Below are 19,654 nucleotides of genomic sequence, written 5' to 3'. Positions count from 1 at the left end.
AAAAGGGGGAGGGTGGGGGGGGGAGGGAGGAAGGAGATGAAGGGAATGGTGGGGATGTGTGTTTGGGACCCGAGACCCCCTCATTCCTCCTCATCCTCATCATCATCATCATCATCATCTTCTTCATCCTCATCCGCCGCCGTTGCTCCGCGCGGCGCGCGCGCTCCTCCGCGGCCGCGCGCCGCCGCCACCCCGCCGCGCCCCCACGTCACAACAGCACCCGCCGCCACGTGACCCGCCGCCCGGGAGCGACCACTGGGGACGGCGGGGGGGGGGGGAGGGGGGAAGAAGTAGTGGGGGGGCGACTCCGTGGGACCCCCGCCGCCGCCGTCGCCCTCCCGGGTCGCTCGCCCCCCACCGAGACGCTCCCTCCGGGAGCGTCTCGGTGGGGGCGAGCGACCCGGGAGGGCGACGGCGGCGGCCACAGAGCGGCGGGGGGAGGTCCGCGGCCCTCCCCGTGCTGAGCGCGATGGTAGAGTCCGCAGCTCAAATTCCGAGAATTGGGCTCTGTTGATTCTTAGAACTGGGGTTCTTAGAAGTGGTGATGCAAGGAGTTTCTAGGAAAGCCCGGAGACCAGGTGATTGCTGCTTCTATTGCCGCGGCCGATTTTACCCTTTAATTCTCTCTCTCTCTCGCTCGCTCGCTCTCTCTTTTTTTTTTTTTTTTTCTCTCCTTTTTTTTTTTTTTTTTTTTTTTTTTTTTTTTCCCTCCTCTTTCCCTCCCTGCCCCGCTCCGACGCCTGGCGCGGAGCCGCCTCTATATATTTCTACCCGTTTGTTTGGTTTTTTGTTTGGTTTTTTTTTTTTTACCCCCCCCCCCCCCCCCCCTCCCTCTTTCTTTCCCCGCGGCAGGTGCCCCGACAACCCTTTAATTTATTTTTTTATGACCTCCTAAATGTTTAAATATTTTTTTTTCGGTGTGCTTTATTTATTTAACAGCTCCCCCTTCCTCCCCCCCCCCCCCGCAACCTCTTTCCTTGACTGCTGTCAGCCGAGAAAAATAGGGGTGTCTGCGTGTCTTAACACTGGGAGCGTGTACAAGGGGAGACGGGGGGAGGGGGGTGCCTTTCCCCTCGCCGTCCTCTCCCGGGGATTATCGGTTATCTGGGATTATTGGCTTTCCCGCACGCCTGACGGCCGGGTGGGGACGGGGAGGACGTCGGCGGCGGCTCCTCTCTGCACCTGCAGCCGCCCCGCGGGCGCAGGACGGCGGCGAGCGCGGCGGCCGCCGGGCTTGTGGCGTTTTGCGTGACTCGGGGTCGGTTCCCAATGGCTGGATCCTTCGGTCGGGGTGTCTTTATTTTTCTTTTCCCTCTTTTTTTTTTTTTTTCCTTCCCTTCTCCTTTTTTTTATTTTTTTATTTTTTTTTTTTAAAATAATTTATTTTTGTCCCCTCCCGTGTGTGCGCCTTGTGTCGCTGTCGTCGTTTCGCCGCCGCACAAAGCCGGCTCGGCGGCAGCGGCACCGGGCACCCGCCGCTCCGGCCTTTCCTCACGGCTTTCCCTCCCTTCCCAGATCTCTTTTTGTTATTATATTAATACATCATCGTTATTGTTATTCCGTTCCCCCGTGCAACTGCGAAACGGCTGGTGCGTTTTGCAACCTGTGGCGGGGCTGCGCCGTGATCTGTCAAGCCCCGGGCTAAGAGCGGGCGGTGATGGAGAAGACTTGCGGCATTTCTCTGCCCGGGGAAGTAGGGGGGGGCGGGGGGGGAGGAGAGCCCGCGGGGAGGTTCGGCCGTCGCCGGTTACCGGCCCCGGAGTACCGTGGAGCGGCGGCCCAGGGCTGCGAGGAGGGGAGGGGGGGGGGGAGGTGGACCGCGGTCTCCTCGACGGTGTGTGCCGGGGCGGCCGCGGCGGGCTTTTTGCCGGGCTGGAAAATAAAACGCGATGCGAATCTTGGCAAGGGGGGGCGGGGGGGAAAGTGTGTGGAGCAACTCTGATATTCGGCTCCAAATCATAACGATAATAATAATCATAACAACAACACCGGCGGTGAGGAGAAGGGGGTCCGCCGCCGGGAGGAAGGCGGCCGGCAGGGGAAACGGGGTACAGCCGTGCGAGGGATTGGGGGTCCCGGGTGCGGTTGGCCGGGGGAGCCCCCCCCGGTGCCCCCATCACAGCCCTTCCCCTCTGTTTACTACCGCGGCGGACTTGGCGCGGCGACAGGCGCTCGTAAATCTGCCGCCGGCGGCCGCGGGGCTGGCCCCCGGCCACACGCTATTCCTGGAGCGAGCGGCGCGGAGAGCCGCGCAACTGCCGCGCAACCCCCGCGCACTGATCCCGGCCCACGCCGCTGCGCCCCCCCAGCTTTCCTGGGGCTCCCCCCCAAAAAACCCACCTAGAAGCTGAGGGAAGGGGGGAAAGAGAGAAGGCTTTTTTTGGCTAGGTGTGTGGGTTTGTGTGTATATATATATATTTTTTTTTTATTCCCCCCCTCCCCCCCAAAAAAAAGGCAAAACAAAACCGAAAAAGCCCAACTTTATTATGAAAACTTTCGTGGTCGGGCGGCAGCGACCTCTCCCGGCCGCCCCCCCCCCCCCCCCCCCCCCCCAGTCCTCCGCCTCACCATGCTCCCCCCCCAACCCCCCCTTTTAGTTTGCAAAGTCACAGTATGAAATGTTATGAAATCGCCTCTTGGGAAGGAGGGAAACAGAAAGCAAGGCGTTTGTTTAGAAAAAAATCTGCGTCGGCCTCTCAGATGTGCCTAAAAAGCTGCCTTTGACCCCCCTGTTGCATTTCCAGGGAAGAGGCAAATCTGGGCTTAAAATCATGAGTCAAAAACAACAAAAACAAGCCCGGCCCGGGTTAGTTTTTTCCACTGACTTCAGTAGGCGCAGGATCGGTGCGAAGGGAGGCTGGGGCCAGATGGATGAGGCTTAGTGAGAAGCGCTGCGTTGGTCCGACATCTCCGTCTGGGGCCAAATGCGTACCTGTGCCAGTGGAAGTGTCAGCAGGGCTGGGTATGGGATCAGGCCCTTGTTCGATCTGGGGATGCTTATTGATTCCTTTCCTGAGGTTTTAAATGCTTTAAAAAATATTATTTGCTGGATTGTTTGAAAGGCTTAAAGGATAAGTGCTTAAAGAGCAAATACGGGCTTCTTCCTGTGGTCCTTGGTGGGGTTAGAGTTCAAAAACTGCTTTAAAAATGTTCTAGGGAAAACCTCTCAACGTATACACAGAGAGGCAGAACCTGAGGTTCTGTTATTTTCTTCTAAAGACAGGATGGCAGGTTTAAAAACTTGCATTATACATGGCAATTTCTGCCCCATGAAACAAATCATCAACCCATTAAAATATTCAAAGGGTGTCTAGCAATTTTCCAGAAGAATGGATTATTACATTGTTCCAGTAAGAAAAGACTTCATCTCTGAGCATTCAATTTTGACTGGCAAAACAGATCAAAGATCTCTTGGGATGCATTTCAATTCCAATTTCCAATCCCCCTCAGTTCTGACTGTCTGAGTCAATATTGGGAGAGGAAGTGGAGGTTAACTGGTTAGTTATTATTGCGAAGGAAGAAGTTGGAATGAGAAGTGATTCTTACAAATCCCACCCCAAAAAAAGAAAAAAAAAAAAAAAAATCAGTCAAAAGTCTTCATGATACTTTTTAGACATCCCTGTTTGCAGCGCTGGGAGGACTTCAGCCTGCTGTCTGATGAGACAAAAATAAACCTAGCAGAAACATTAAGTTTTTCAAAACAAGGCTGGAAAAGCTCATAAAAATAATGTTGCTCAGACGCGTTTTAAGAGAAACAGAATTACATCGACAAAATTATATGTTTTCCAGGTTTGGTTGGGGTGTTTTATTTTCCAAGGGGGAAAAATTGCTCCTGCAGCAAAGCTAACTGGTGCCATCTAGTGTCACGTCTTCTGCAGGACTCCTTTCCTCCCGGCCAGGGCCAGGGCTGGCGGAGCCGGGAGCTTCGGGAGAGTGGGAACATGTTTATTAACTGCTCGTTAAAAAAAGAAAAAAAAAAATTAAAAAAAAAGATGCTTGCCAGCTAAGAGGAAGGTGGCAGAGGAAACTCTGGATGCCACTGAACTTACTTAAGGAGCTTAATTGGAAACAACCGAGTGCTTATTAAAGTCACTGACATTTCCATATGGAGTTCTCTCCGGGTCTGGTCATGAAATCACATGTGAAAATCTTTCCGAGTTGTGGTGTTAATCTGCCCTTGAATTTCTGCCTAATTTAGGATGTATTGTAAAGTTATGCTTTTCTTACTTTTTTCTTTTTTTGAGTTTTTCTTTTTCTTTCTTTTTTTTGAGGGATGGAAGCTTTCAGTCCCTGATGTCAGCAGCCTAATACTAATTTGGAGGAATGGTGTAGGATGATTGTTCTGGTTTGTTGTTTTTTTTTTTTTTGTTGTTGTTGCTTGTTTGTTTGTTTTGGGCTTTTTTTTTTTTTTTAGTAGAAACTAATATTGTCCTCAAAACCCTATTACAAATACAGGTGGTAAAACTTAGTGAGGCAATCCTGTGTTGTAGGAGCAGGGGTGGGTGTCCTCTTATTTTATTTTAATACTCCATTAAAAAGAAAATCTTGTTATAAAGTCTACAGATGAGCAAAGTGAACCTCTGAGCAGTAGGTGCATTTCTCAGTGTGCAGTTTATGCACCTTTACGTATTTATGTCACTGAAGAGCTGTTTCACGCCTGTTTTAGTCCATGTGCTATAACGTTTGCACTGCAGACTCCAGACAAAGCGCTTTTACTGGTTCAGTTGGAACCTGAAATGTTGTTTTCAGGTTTCTGAGAAGTTTTTAAAATCTAAATTTGGTGAAAAGTTGCCTGCGCACTCGTAACCTCTTGCTCCATTTTATAGTAGCATGGGAGTCTATAAACAGGAGTCCTGTATGCTGAGTGCCTGTATTCTTTTCTTGATCTATTTTTAAACTATTCTTCTGTTTGGCAAAAAATGACACTTGGTTTCCATGTTTACAGCAGGCATTGGCAAACCTCAGGAGTTCACAGTTTGCAGTTTGGTTAGATGAGTATCCAAAAGTCAGCATCTGACCAGTAAACTCCTTCAGACTGCAAATTTAGACTGCAAATGTAGTCCTCCCCGCAATTTTTTTTTTTTTTTTTTTTTAATCCATGGTAGATCTTGTGTGTTCCCATTGCTGCAGGACGCTGGCAGCCAAAAGACACACACCCCTGAATCAGAGCAAGTGTCTCGTCTTCAGGACTGCTTTAAAACCCTCAGTGGAACTTCGCATCTAAAACACGGGGAGAACAAAGGGCATTGGGAGAGGGGAGAAATTTTGGGGCTATGTTGGCTTCCTCCCCCTCTTTCCCCTGGTCACTGTCTGCCTTTGGGCTGTATGCTGGGTGCGTGTGAGGAATGTGGGATCCCTGCTTACACAAGGGAGAGCTTGGGACAAGCACGCAGTAGGACAGTGGGTCCTGAAAAACATGTCCTGTAGGACCAGGCACCCTCTGAAATGGGTTGCCTTAAATAAAGGTCAAATAAACATAGTGGTGAGGGGATGCCTCTCTCTGGACAAGGGACCCCAAGCTGCATGCATGTCTCATCCTATCCAGGTGGGATGCCAGAGCAGTTCCTTGCTGCCAAGATGAGCTGTGCCACCCTCAGTCCGAGGACAGAGACAGGGAGGGTCGGGTTGGTGCCGGCTGGTGATTTACTGCCCTGGTGCAGGGTGGGGATAATGGAACACCTCCTCTGAGCCCAGCCAGGGACTGGACTCAGTTGCTGGAGGTGATCAGCTCTGGCTGCACCCTGCTCTTAAGTAGGAAGCTGGGTGCAGGGCTTGGTGTTGGCAGGGCACGGCGTGTGTTCCCTGCTCTCTGGAGTAGCTCCCTCGACTTTGGCCGGGACGCGGTTCCTGCCTTCCCTTGAAAAATTAATGTTCCGAATTGCTTGGGGTCGTTTGAAATGCTGAAGAAGGCTTGACTCCTCGCTTCCCAAGGGCACGCGCTGCCTCTGCTTCGCAGTCAGAGCTTGGCTCCGTGGAAGGCAGGGGAGTCCTCTTCAGTGGGAAAACATTGGAGGCAGTTCTAGTGTGCTTCCCCCCCTCCTCTGTGTTTTCTTCTGCAAAGACCAAAACAATGTGGAGAGTTGAGCCAGGCCAGCTTTCAAGGGCAATCCTTTTAAACCCTCTTTTGAAGTACAAACTATAAAGTTCCCTGCAGCGCTCGAGAAAATATGCAGTTTTCCTGGTTCCAAATGCTGATAATAAACCCGTCCAGATAATGTATTGCATTTCCTAGAAACATTTGTTTGCTGGCAGGAAATTGGATCAGATTGAAAGTTAGCAGAGACCGCTCGATAGAGCGAGTGCAATCCGCTCACGGAAGGGTACGATGGAAAAAACGACGGGGCTTGCACAGTGATGCTGCTTTTGATCTGTGCTGACACTGTGCGCTAAGACTTCTCTTGGTCTCTGCTAGGGTTATTATTAACCCAGCCACGTTTTGGCTTAGACACCAACCAGAAGCTACTAAATTAATAAAACTGTGCTGCGACAGCTAAAGGACGCTTAGTGCCCCCTGATTGCATGACACTGGGAAAGCTGAGCCGGGTGCTTGTACACCCCCAGCCAAGAGCATCCTCTTTGCCATGGCTTGTAGCACTCATGACTGTGCCTGGGGGGTGCCCCACACCACCCCATTTCCTTGGTTGTCCCTCAGGTCCCTGTTCAGGAGAAGCAGGCATCCCTTGGCGGGGTGGGGGGGGCAGCTGGCAGCATGCCCTGGCAGGGGGGATGTTGCTCCTGTGGGGCTGGGACCCTGCAGGGTGCTGGGACAGGGGAGGAAGGGAGGGCAGGATGGAGCTTCCTCTGGGCGGGCAGTTTCGGAGCACTGTGTGGGATGAGGCTGTGGGGAAGGGAGACTTCACCCAGCCACCCCCTCCTGAGTGATGAGAGGGAGTCGGCGCTGCAGGCTCTGGAGGGGTAGGAGACTGGGCCCCAGGGAGCGGGAGTGATCGGTTTCCTCCCTCTTAGACTATGCATTTGGGGGTGGGAGAGGGGCAAAGACGAGGGGGTAACCCCCATGCACGGAGGAGAAGGGGAGGAATGAGTCTCCCCTGTGCACAGGGTGGAAGGAGGATGGATGAAAAGGCATTGCCTATAAATGGGAGAGTGGATGGATGGAGGGGTTTCCCTGTGTGTGGCAGAAAGATGGATGGGGGGGAAGGGTAAAGTCCCTGGTCCTCCCCTCTGCTGTGGGTTGGGAGAGCTGTGAGGGTCTCCCCTTTGCATGGGGTGGAGCTGAGAGGGGTTCCCCCACATACGCAGGTGCTCCCTCCCCGTGCTCGCTGAGCCGGCTGCAGGGAGGACAGAGTCAGCCCTGGGCTCCCTTCCAGGAATGGGTTTTCTCGGGGAGGTGCCGGCAGGGAAGGGCCGTTCCCTGAACCGCTGGGGCAGACCCATTGCCTTCCTGGAAGGCAGCAGCAGTGGCAGTCCCATGTGGCCAACCCCGAAATGGGCCCCGTGGCTGGCCCAGACCTTCCTCCCTGGGCACAGCAAGCCCTGGTGTGCAGCCCCGAGCGCTGCTGGAGAGCCCACACCTGCAAGGTACTGGGCAGGAAAACTGGACTCGGGGGGCTTGGGGTGATGCTCTGGCCCCAGCTGAGCCTGGGGGAGCCTCATGGGCTTTAAGGGGGGTGGGATGGAGAGGCCATACTTGGCTGTGGTGGTCTTCTCTGCTCCCCATCACTGGTCTCTGCTTGTCATAGCTGTCCCCTTCTCTGCTGGTCTCTGATCAGAGCATCCTCCCATGCTGGGGTGCAGAGGCTGGTACTGTGCAGAGGCTGGGAGGAGCAGGGTTAACCCAGCTCTGCATAGCGAGGGGAAGGAAGGTCCCTTTCCCTTTTGCATGCCCACATCCTGCAGCCAGGAGCCACTTGGGATGCACCTGCGGCTCCCAGGGCAGCTGCAGCAGCACTCTGCTGGGGAGGGATAATTTGGGAGGGTGGAGAGGGGGCTGTGCCAGGGTCCATCTCTGGGAGAGGACCTGGGTGTCTTCCTGGCCGGGCAGTGCTGTGGGTAAGGGAATTTGGCGACAGCAGCAGCTTTTCACGTGATGCTCATGGGCGCAGAGTTCATCTCGCAGTTCGTAACTTTGTTGGTTTACAGATGGGTCACCTCCCTGTGTCTGTGACACCGGGGTGAGTCCCTGGGAGTGCATCCGCCGGTGCGGCCGAGGTTGGGATGTCAGCCAGCTGCCCCGAATGCATACGTCCGCTCGTGTGGATGCACAGATGCGTGCTGGGCTTCTTGCTGAGCGCCGCGAGTCCCTTGGCTTGCGATTGTTGGTAGCGAGCGGCTGGCAGCGAGCGTGTACAGAAAGGTCAGAGTCTGCAGTATTTGGGAAATGAGTCACTTTTTGTGTGTGTAAAGTTATAAGCTGGCCAGGCTCAGAGCGGCTCTGTGGATTTGCATTTGATGGCTGGAATGGGGCTGTAAGACACCCCTCTGGGCTTTGCATGTGATACCTTGCCTTGAATCTCACCTCTTCATCCCACCCCAGTGTCTCTGGGGGCGTGAGGGGAGCTTGGGCTCCTGATCTGTGTGTCTCTCGCAAGGGAAGGGGATGCTTGTCCTCACAGGGCTGGATAGGCTCTCTGCAAGTGCTGACAGTCTTACTGTCTCCGTCTGGTTTTTGGGGGTCAGTCCTCAAAATAGCGTGATGAAGGTCCTGGGGTTTGTTAGGTCACTTATTTATTGTGATTCTCCCTGCTGGGGTGGGCTGCCTGAGGACCTTCTTCCTGTGTTAGTGCCAGGTCAATTGTCTTTCTTGATTTTAAGTAAATTTGAGAGTAATAGTGTGAGTTCTGGAAGGCAGTTAACTCCTGGGTTTCCTTGCTGTGCCTCCCCAGCCGTGTTGCCCATAAAGCAAGCAGCTGGAGACAAAGCTTGCGGTTTAGGGGAAGGCTTTTCCAGCAGCCAGAGGAAGGCATTTGTTCTGGGTCCTCATCCGTCTCCACCACTGGCTTCCTCTGTCATCCTGGCCAAAGTCACTTTGGTACTTGACGCCTGTATCCTCCCAAGTCTGTTCGGCAGTCCTGTCCCAGGGCGTTTTCACCGGTGGCTGGAGCGCATGGGTATTCTGAGAAGGGGAGTAGCTGTTTTGGAGGACTGGATTCAGGCTCTTTCTAGGTTTCTGAGCAGAGTGGCAGCAGATATTTGTGTGTAAGTCATACCTGTTAACAAGGTGCTGGAAATACAGCATTGGTCTTGGATGTGGCACTGGCCAGGAATTTGATCTTGGCAGGGGAAGAGTTATCTCCAAAAGAAGTGGTGAGAAAATTCTCGCTTGACTTCCCTTCCCCACCTGCCTTTAAGTTCCTGAGTCATGGAAATGAAAATCTCCTTGGCATACGCCCATGGTTTGGGCTAGAGGGTGTGGAAGCAGCTATGATTGGATTCTCAAAGCCTGTGGTTGTGATAAGAACGTACTGTACCGGAAGAAACAAATGTTAACCTTACTGGAGAGTAGAAGGTTTGTTATCTCCAGCTTTTATCCAACTGATACTTGAGTGAAACAGCAGGCTTGTGTCCTGCCACGGCCAATTCATAATTACCAGCTAATGTGGCGTTTGTTTTCTTGTGCTTTATTTGTAGGTTTGAAAGAAACTTTTGGACTGTGAATTGAGGCATTGGGTATGTAAATTAAATTTTGTGCTTCCCCTCCTAACCTCGCTTCCCCCCTTCCCTTTACCATGTTGAATGAAATGTTTCATTAGACCCAGCTGGAATTTGTTTTCAGGAGAGCAGCTGCTCTGTAGAAAATACTGTACGTTCATATGCTGCTGGGGAAGGAGGAGGAGTTCGGGCAGCGGGAGGGGGTTGATCATGGAGGAATTTGATGCTGAAGATGCACGTTCCAGCCCAAACTTCAGGCACAGGGAAATGTGGGCTCTCCTGGGTGCTGGGTGGGAGGACAGCTCTGAGATGGGTCTACAGATGTTGTGTTTGGGGAAGGCTTCATGTTCCTCGACTAACCCAAGCCTTGCTCACTGGGAGAGACTGGGCTGTGGTGTGGGTAGCAGCTCAGCAGGTTAGGTGAGTTCTGTTCCTCACTGCTACCACACATTCATTGGGAAACTGTGGACAGGTCTTCTCCAGAGTGGCCACCACTTGGGAGCAGGAAAGTAGTTTGCTGGTGGGTGAGGGTTGGTGCTCCACTGTGGACTGGATTTTCCAGATGTTGAAATTCTTCAGCTTCTGTTGGGACCTTCAAGGCTTGTTTTGATTCCCATGGCTGGTTTTGCTGCCAGCCAGCAGACAGATGAGGGGGATGGCTTCTGAGGAAGACCTGGAGGCTGGGAAGCTGTGTTGAGAGCTTCATGGAGATGAACCTGAGTGGTAGCGGGAGGAGTGGGCTGGGGTGGAGCCGCCATGGGTGAGGCAGGGAGAAAGAGGAGCTGGTTAGTTAATCCTCAGGAGGGTCTGGTTGCCTTCGCATGCCAGCTTGCTGGGTGGGACTGAAACATGCCAGGTCTTGCTGCTGGCCGAGAGACCTCACTGGGCAGCCTGGCAGGCGCTTGGCGTGGTGCAGGGCTGTTTGTCTTGGACTGAGGAGCTGGTGCTGTCCCTACCAGCAGTGGTTGGCCATCTGAGCACATCCCAGGGCAGCAGCTGTCTCTTCGCTGGGTTTAGGTTATTTGCCTGGCCGCTTCTCCATTCCCATCCTCCTCCCGCTTCTGTTTCGAGCAGACTCGAGATGGCCTCACCAGCAGACAGCTGCATCCAGTTCACCCGCCATGCAAGCGATGTCCTCCTCAATCTCAACCGCCTTAGAAGCCGGGATATCCTGACTGATGTCGTCATCATTGTGAACCGGGAGCAGTTCAGAGCCCACAAAACAGTCCTGATGGCCTGCAGGTGAGATCAGGGTCCCCTCCCTGCCTCCCTTCCCTGCTCCCTCTGCCTTTGGCCACCAGCAACACTGCTGCCGCCCTGGGGAGGCTCGTGGGGTTTACAGACAGGGAAGTGGAGGCAGAGAAGCAAAATTGAAAGAGGCTGCCAAGAAACTTGTACCTGGAGCAGGACTAGAGCTGAGATGTTTCGCCTCCAGCGTGGTGCCCACACCTCTTTCCTCCTTGCCTGCCCACATCTGCCCACACGCAGCCCATAGAGACACTCTAACAGGAGCACAGCAGATGTGAGGCACATCCTTGAAGGCAAAGCACAAACGCTCTGCAGCAATAGGACAGGACAGGAGGAGAGAGGAGGGAGGGCTGGATGCTCGCTGGGGTGAGCAAGTCCCCTGTGACCGCAGTGTCCCCTGCTGCTGCTATTTTTAGAGCTATGCTTTCCTGGCTCCCAGGCTCCTGGCTGCACCCACCTTTGTTGATTTTTTTCCAAGCCTGGTGGGGTCTGAAATCCCTTTCCAGCTCCTAGGATTGCTGGAATTGCTTCCTAGTGAACACTAATTACCATCCCACCATTGCCCAGTTGAATTACAGCAGATGCCTTCCAGGGTCTCCTGCTGACAAGGTAGAAAGATTTGAAAAAGCCAAGGTTTGACTATTAAGACATCTGAAAAATGTTTTGCCGACATTTCCTTTTTTTTTTTTTTTTTTTTTCTTTAGTTAAAGAGTTAGTGTGGATGCCCCAAGAGGCTTCTGAAAGAAATGAGTCACAGTGGGAAGAGGGTGGTGGTAAGAACAATGACCAAAAAAAAAAAAAGGGAAATTTCTAAATGGAGGCAGTGGGGAGTTGTTGAGCAGGTGAGATCTAAAAGCAGGCTGTTCCAGTTGGGAAAAGTGCAGTGCAGAAGATGCTTACTAAGCTGAGAAACCAGGCTTGATAATAAGGGGGAAGCTCAGGAAATTCTGTAATTGCCTCCTCCTCCCTTTCCATTCACGAACCCCTCTGTGCTAAGGGATTTCAGTCAAATTCTCCTTTCTTCCTCTAAATTGTCATAACGCTTCTCTGCTGTCTCGTCTCTGCAGCGGCCTCTTCTACAGCATCTTCACTGACCAGCTCAAGTGCAACTTGAATGTCATCAACCTGGACCCCGAAATTAACCCCGAGGGGTTTTGCATCCTCTTGGACTTCATGTATACGTCCCGTCTGAACTTGAGAGAGAACAACATCATGGCTGTGATGGCCACAGCACTGTACCTGCAGATGGAGCACGTGGTTGATACCTGCCGAAGGTTTGTCAAGTCTAGGTGAGCGCCATGAGTGAACTTTGGAGAGCCTGGGAGGGTGTGTTTGGGTGGGAGCAGGGGAGAACTGACAAAGTATCTGCAAACATATCCTTACGGGCTGCAAATGATTGCATCTCCCTCCTTTTTGCCTGGTTCCAGTGAAGCAGAGATGGTGTCTGCTGTGAAGACCCCAAGGGAAGAGTTTTTGGCTGGACGGATGCTGAGCCACCCAGAAGTGATGGCTTATCGGAGCAGAGATGTCTCAGAGAATGGCATGCCTCTCCAAAATGGGTCCCTCTGCAATGGGAGGGCCTTCGCACCTGGCTTGATCAATAGTTTGTCTGGATCCCCCATTTCCTACCATGGATACAGCCCTCTCCCTCTAAATAGCTTCCTTGTGGATGATGAGTTGCGGGAGATGAGGATGCCTCTCTCTGAACTCTCAAGGGCAGGTGCCTTCCCCAAGGAGAGAATCCTGCCATGTGACAGCTCCAGGACAATCCCCACCGAGTACATGAGAACCATTACCGACATCTCGGCCAACATGTGCCACGCTACCATCTATGCTCCAAAAGAAGGTGCTGCTGAAGAAGCCAGGAGTGACATGCACTACAGCGTAGCCTCTGGCCCCAAACCTGTCGTCCCTTCGATCCGGAACAATCCTTATTTCTCTTGCGACAAAGTGGCCAAAGAGGAGGAGCGGACCTCTTCGGAGGATGAGATCAGCCAGCACTTTGAGCCCACCAACACATCTCTGGACCGCAAGGGACTCATCAGCCCCCAGAGTCCTCAGAAGTCAGACTGTCAGCCCAACTCACCAACTGAGTCCAGCAGCAGCAAGAATGCCCGTATCGGTCAGAGCTCCAGCTCCCTCTTCACCAAGAGTCCTACAGACCCCAAAGCCTGCAACTGGAAGAAGTACAAGTTCATTGTCCTCAACTCTCTCAATCAGAGCACCAAGCAAGACAATGCTGACCAGAACGAGATGGGAACCCTCTCTCCTCGCACCTACATGCCCATGTCCACTTGCCAGCAGTCCATGGAGCCAGAGCATCTCAACGTGCAATCCCCCACCAAGATGAGTGTGAATGGAGAAGACTCTACTATCCCACAAGCAAGCAGACTCAACAATATTGTTAACAGGTGAGAAGATTTCCCCCCTTCCTGCCCCCCAGGAGAGACAGGGCCCTCTGTGCTGTTGGTGAGGGTTTGGAAGTATGTGAAATAGCTGTAGCATTGGACTGGGGATTCTGGCCATGAGCTGGTGGAAACCTCTGCATTTGGTGGAGCACTGCCAGTGACATCTGCTGGGTGCCAACTGTCTCCAGCAGTGGTGCCAGCCTGGCCTGGCGATGGAATTGGGAACATTGGGTCAAGAATCCCTGAGTCACTTCTGCAGCTCTGGGTGGTTTCTGGAGCCTAGATTTGCTGAACCTGGTTTTCACCAGACTCCCTGTGCCTCAGACTTTTGGCTGTAAGTGTTGGAACAGCCAAACTACCAAGGAACAGGACGCTAGCTTCTGGACCTGGATGTTCCCAGAGAGCTTTGAGGTCATTTGGTGAGGGGCTTCTGAAAGATTGAGACTCAGGCACCTGTTGTTGATCAGGGCTATGCTGTGCATCTCACCACAAAAGTGTTCCGATAAAACATGGCTGTGTCTCATGTCTGGAAGGGTGCAAATAAGGTCCCAGTAGCTCAAGCACAGCAAAAGCCTTCTCACGGCTGTATGCATTGCTGTCCTTCCACAGGTCCCGGGATGGATCCCCTCGGAGCAGCGAAGGGCAGTCCCCGCTGTACATGCATTCATCGAAGTGCAGCTCCTGTGGCTGCCAGTCCCCACAACATGCTGAGATGTGCCTTCATACCCCTGGCTCAAACTTTGGAGAGGAGATGGGGGAAACCCAGTCTGAATACTCTGACTCCAGCTGCGGTGAGTCTTATGTCCCTGGTCGCCTCTTTCAGCCAGTAGGCAAAGGGGCTGTGCAGTCTGGGGACCCGTCCAGCCGGTGCCCTGTGTCCAAATGGGTAGTCAGACCTGTCCCTGATGCTGGTGGATCTCAAGGTGCTTTACAGTCCTGTCTCAACTGGCTGACCAGCTGTGTGCATGCATGTGAGGGACACACGCATGTGGGAATTGCTTCCTCCCTCCCTTTCCCCAGCACCATCCAGATACCTTGTGCAGGGAGTTAGTCACCTGCTGCAAACTTGGTAGTTAAGGACAGGAAACAAAGTGCACCCCACCCCACCAGAACCATAGGAGAACAAGCTTGGCAGATGTAATGACCCTAATGGGGATTGGGCAAGATGGTGTGTCTCATGCATCCGTCATGATATCTTCATTATCAGGGAGCCCAATGCGCACATCTGGAGAAATGCAGATAATGAGGCTTGCAATCTTGTTGCAAAACTCCACAGGCCCAGAGACAAGTATCTGTGCACCCATCTGCCTGTGGCTCAGGGAGGGGGAATGCAAAATTGTCACCTGTGGTGTAGGCAGAGCGCCACAGAGGGAACCCCGCTGTGGTGATGCTCAAAGCTACATACGGCATTTAAGAGTTAGGCAGCCTCCTACAGAGGAACCTGCGTTGTGCTTCAGATGATGGTTTTGCCATGCTCAAGGAAGACAGCTGTACATTTAAAGGTTTAAGACCTCTAAAGGTGCTGGAGTTGCTCCAGGGCTGAGCATCCATCCTTCGGAGGATGCCTGATAACTTGGGTGCCTTTGAGGACCTCTCTGAAAGATGTCTAGGCAAGATGCTGGCTTCTTGGAAGCGGCTTGTGTCACATTGAAGGACAGATTGCTCATGATGACTTTGCCCTCTTGAGCTGTGCATGTTGCTGCTATCTGCACAAGGAGGTCAGGAGGTAATGGCACAGTGCAGGCACCGTTGACTGCCAATGTCTGGGCTTGTCTCCTTGTTGCAACACTTGCTCTGGCTTCCCCTCTCCACCACCCCAACCCCATCCTGTGGCCCATCGAGGAGCTGGCCCATGCCTTGCCCATCTCATTTCTCTCCTCTCTGCCCTCTCAGAGAATGGAGCCTTCTTCTGCAATGAGTGCGACTGCCGGTTCTCCGAGGAGGCCTCTCTCAAGAGACACTCTCTGCAAGTCCACAGTGACAAGCCCTACAAGTGTGACCGCTGCCAGGCCTCCTTCCGCTACAAGGGGAACCTTGCCAGCCACAAAACCGTCCACACAGGTATGCTGTCAACCACGGGGGCAACTTATTGGGGAGGTTGCGGGTTGCTGGGCATCTGTTTATGGCAGTATTTGTCCCAGACATGGTGTTCCCAGCTCTGTGTCACCTGCTGTCCCTGATGGGAGGAACAAGGCACTTTCCACAGCGCTGACAGGGGGCCCTTGGGCAGAGCATCAAATGTGGGAACAGGGGAGATGCTGCCCAGCCTCGCAGCAGGGCTGGAGCTTGAGCTCCTTTGCTGTAAAGCACCAGACACCACCATTTCTAAAGGCAGCTCGCAAAAAGCATGGTTGGAAGCAGATGTGTGGCCTTCATCTTACTTTATGGTAGACTTAACAAAAATAAATAAATAAATACAATCAAAAGAACATTTAGGGAGAAGTCTGGGATTTTTTTTTTTTTCCCTACATCCTAGAAATCCAGATCGTATCTGGCCTGGCAGGAACTCTGCTGATGGGAAAATCTGTGAACAGATGGACTCTGTGAATCAGCACAATGAAAGCTGAGAAAGGAAGGGGATATTAAGGGTTTAGTCATTTGCTGACAAACCTGGGGATTTTTTTTTTTTTCATGCTTTTATTAATGCTTAACATGTCAACAACCAGTTCAGTGGCTGGGAAGGGAAGTCTGTGCTGACAACTCAGTGCTGCTGCGCTGTATTAGGCATAAAGTCCAGCAGCTTCAGCTGAGCTCCAGGAGGGCTGCGCCGGTGACTGAGACAACACAAGTGCCAGGGCAGGGCTTGAGGTTGAGCAGGGTCGAAGCCTGGAAATAAAAGAAAAAGGCAGGAAGGGGTTGATGATGGTTGTTTCCTGCTCCCCTTTGAGCCTATCTTCAACCATCCCAGAGAAACTAGTTAAAACCTTTTTGCAGCTCCCCCCATCACCGTGAGAACGTCAGCTGAGGCCGGCAGCGGTGATTGTAGCTGAAAAATGACTTGGGAGCCAGATCGCTGGGCGTGCCTTGGCTTTCTGCTCTATCAGCTCTTCTCGCTTCTCTAAAGAGGTGATGAACGACCAGGGCAGGATGTGCTGGGGACCACGAGGAGCCTGAAGGAAGCCAAGTGGCCCTGCATGGCTTATCACGGCTGTAGGGAGATGCAGGTGCCAGCCGCTGTCACGGGGCCAGGAGGAACAATGCTGTTAATCCTGGCTGGCAGAGCTGCACGATTTTTTCCTCTCCTGCCCTGAAGGCTGCAGCTCCTAACCTGAAAAAGAAAAAGTACCTGCTTGGGTGCCTTCTGAGCTCACCCTGCTTTGGGGATACCCCAAGCTGTCCTGACTGCTGCTTGTCCACAGCCATCTCCAAAAGGGACAGGAGGTCAGGGCTGGTGCTTCGTGCTATAGAGTTTGGCACCTAAAGGGACTTAACTCTGGGGAGCACTGTGGATCGTGGGGGCTGAGCAAGCCAGTAATTAATCCCTGACCGTTTCTTTGGGGCTCTGCAGGAGAAAAGCCGTACCGCTGCAACATCTGCGGAGCGCAGTTCAACCGGCCGGCCAACCTGAAAACCCACACACGCATCCACTCCGGAGAGAAACCCTACAAGTGCGAGACCTGCGGGGCCAGATTTGTCCAGGTGTGTGTGGTCTCTGGGACCTGCAGTGCCTGGGGAGGTGGGACATGGCCAGACCTCCTGTCCGAGACTGGTGACACTTCATGGCAGGGAGGAGGCTGATGGGCCACGGTCTTCTCCTTTGGCAGCTCTTCCCATGGTGTTGTGATAAATAGGGGCCTTGAGGTTCACGTGGGCCAATTTGGCTTTATAGGAAGCCTGATGGATGGTTTTAACTCCTCTCCTCCATTTGCTGTTAAGGATTGGAGACTCTAAACCTCAGACGTGTGGCCCAGCTAGAACTCCATAGACCAAAAAAAGATGGGTGGACAGAACACCGCTCCCAGTGGGATGCCCTCATCCATGAGGCTGTCCTCACCTGGAGATGTTCTCTCTCTAGGTGGCCCACCTCCGCGCTCATGTGCTCATTCACACTGGGGAGAAGCCGTACCCCTGTGAAATCTGCGGCACGCGCTTCCGGCACCTGCAGACCCTCAAAAGTCACCTTCGAATCCACACGGGAGAGAAACCCTATCATGTGAGTGACTGCTTCTTTTATTGGGGGGGGTGGGAGGTGTCTCAGCAGGGGCTGGGGAAAGATGCTGCCGAACTCAGGGGGCTGAGAAGACACTGAGGTGTTCGCGTGGGCTGGTTGCAGCATCCCAATGCCTATTGCCAGCCTCATGATGCCCTGTGCCAAGGTCATGTCTCTGCTCCTTGTGCCCCGTTCCCCTCTCATGCATTAGCTGATGCCGATGTGGTATCTTGTCGTGAACGGCTGCGTTGGAAACACTGACATGCCGCCTAGGCTGGGTACATCTTAGCTGCTCCTCTTTTCTTCCACCCCATCTGGAAGAAGGTCACACTTCTCCAAATAGCTGTGGCTTAAATTACAGCCGCCCGCTGTGCGTGGGGATGGGGGGAAGGAGCCGACAGCCTGGCCTGGGATCTCCTGTGCTGGTGGCACGTGTGACAAGCGAGCAGCCTACCCTGCCTTGCTGCAGCCCTGGGGGCTCCCAGCTCTTTGCCGAGACTTTTCTGGCTATCCCCATCTGCTAGAGATGGAGTCGGAGCAAGGGTTATCGTCCAAACATCCCTCTGGAGCCATCCAGCTTGACGGGTCAAAAGCAGCTCCTGAAATAGCCCTGTAGCTGGTTTGAGCATCTAGATAAGGAGCTTGGCACTATGTCCATCAGAGTCAAGGTCCCCTCCTAAGGGACCTCGGCCTTTTTGCATCCCATAAACCGAAATGTGCTGCTGAAAGCCTGGGGTGGGGTTCGTGACCCCAGGAGAGGTACCCACGCTGTGGGGACAGAATGACAGGACATGGGGCAAGGTTTAGGGACTGAAAGAAGGGCAACTCAGGGCCCCCAGGTGCTGCTTCTACTTCCCTGCTGCTGCTCTCCCCGCATCCTCACTTTCCCCCACCCACTGGTGTAATGGGTGCAGCATCCTCGGGTAGCGGAACATGGGACCCCTGCCCTGAGGGGAAGGACGTGTCCCCTTACCATCGTATTTCTCACCCTCCGCCTTTGCCTCTCGCCCTGCAGTGTGAGAAGTGCAACCTGCATTTCCGCCACAAAAGCCAGCTGCGGCTTCACCTCCGGCAGAAGCATGGGGCCATCACCAACACCAAGGTGCAGTACCGCATCTCGGCGAGCGAGGTGCCTCCGGAGCTCCCCAAGGCCTGCTGAAGGCAGAGGATTTCCCAGGAGGAGGTCGTCTTTAGGGAAGGGGTGGGTGGGAGAGAAGCTATCCAAAGGATACTTGTAACACTTTAAAAGAAAAAGGAGGAGGGGGGGAAAAAAAAAAAGAAAAAAAAAAATTTCATCACATGATGGAGTGCCTCTAAACCCATAGTGCAGATAGGTGGAAAAACATTAGAAATTTAAAAAAAAATTACAAATACACGGGTTTTATTTTTCCCAGTTATGTGAAACGAAAAGACAAATAAAATTATTCAGATCTTACTGTATATAAAACATAAAAAAAAATAAGAATAGTCATTTTAAATGTCTGTGCAGTGGAGTGTTGATAAACTCTGGAGTCTAACCTTCACAGCCTTTGCCGTTTGAAGATGAGGAATGTAATGTTGATTTATGGGAACAGATTTTTTTCTTTTGTATGCAAAATGTGAGTTCTTTTAAAGAGAAAGTATGCTATTAAAGAGAGGGCTTTAACTTTTTTAACCAAAGGTGAAGGAATCTATGGCAGAGTTGTAAATATATATAGATATAAATATATAAATATATATATAAAATAAATATATATAGACCTTTAAAAAAAGCTATATTAAAAATATATAAAATGCATTAAAGGCTCAGTTGGACTCTGCAGGCAGAAGCCACTCTGAGAATCTTTATTATGATAGAGCACTTAACGAGATATTTTAAAGTATTGCATCTGTACAAGTAAGAAAATATTTTGTCTAAATGCATCAGTGTATTTGTATTTTTTTGCAAGTGAAGGTTTACAATTTACAAAAAAGTGTGTATTAAACCAACAAAGCTGCAGAAGGAATTTAAAATAATAATAAAGTGTAATTTTTTTGTTCTAGTTCTCAGTCTGTATATATGTAAAATGTGGTTTCGCACGGTGCCTTTCTTTTCAATGGAAGTTTTCAATGTATGGACTATATTGAGCTCAGTTTCTTCAAGGTACAGCCTGATGTTGCAAAAGGAGTTTTGGTGGAACTCTCTATCGGGGAATGTTTTTTTTTTTTTTTTTGTTTTGTTTTGGGGTTTTTTTGGTCATATTTTACATGCTTGTGTTAT

General features: G+C 52.0%; 1 protein-coding gene across 1 annotated transcript; it reads left to right on the top strand.

The window, feature by feature from the left end:
• Positions 1–519: 519 nt before the first annotated feature.
• Positions 520–18,858, top strand: BCL6 (BCL6 transcription repressor). The gene is made up of 10 exons (XM_074153268.1): positions 520–578; positions 9,589–9,627; positions 10,684–10,851; positions 11,925–12,146; positions 12,285–13,268; positions 13,875–14,056; positions 15,159–15,326; positions 16,774–16,904; positions 17,281–17,418; positions 18,431–18,858. The coding sequence occupies exons 3-10, from the start codon at positions 10,691–10,693 to the stop codon at positions 18,572–18,574; spliced, it is 2,130 nt and encodes a 709-aa protein (XP_074009369.1). The 5' UTR covers positions 520–578; positions 9,589–9,627; positions 10,684–10,690; the 3' UTR covers positions 18,575–18,858.
• Positions 18,859–19,654: the final 796 nt, after the last annotated feature.

Source organism: Numenius arquata, chromosome 9 (assembly GCF_964106895.1).
Source record: "Numenius arquata chromosome 9, bNumArq3.hap1.1, whole genome shotgun sequence".
NCBI lineage: Eukaryota > Metazoa > Chordata > Aves > Charadriiformes > Scolopacidae > Numenius > Numenius arquata.
Note: the sequence above shows the minus strand (reverse complement) of the source record. Positions and strands in the feature narration are given on the sequence as shown.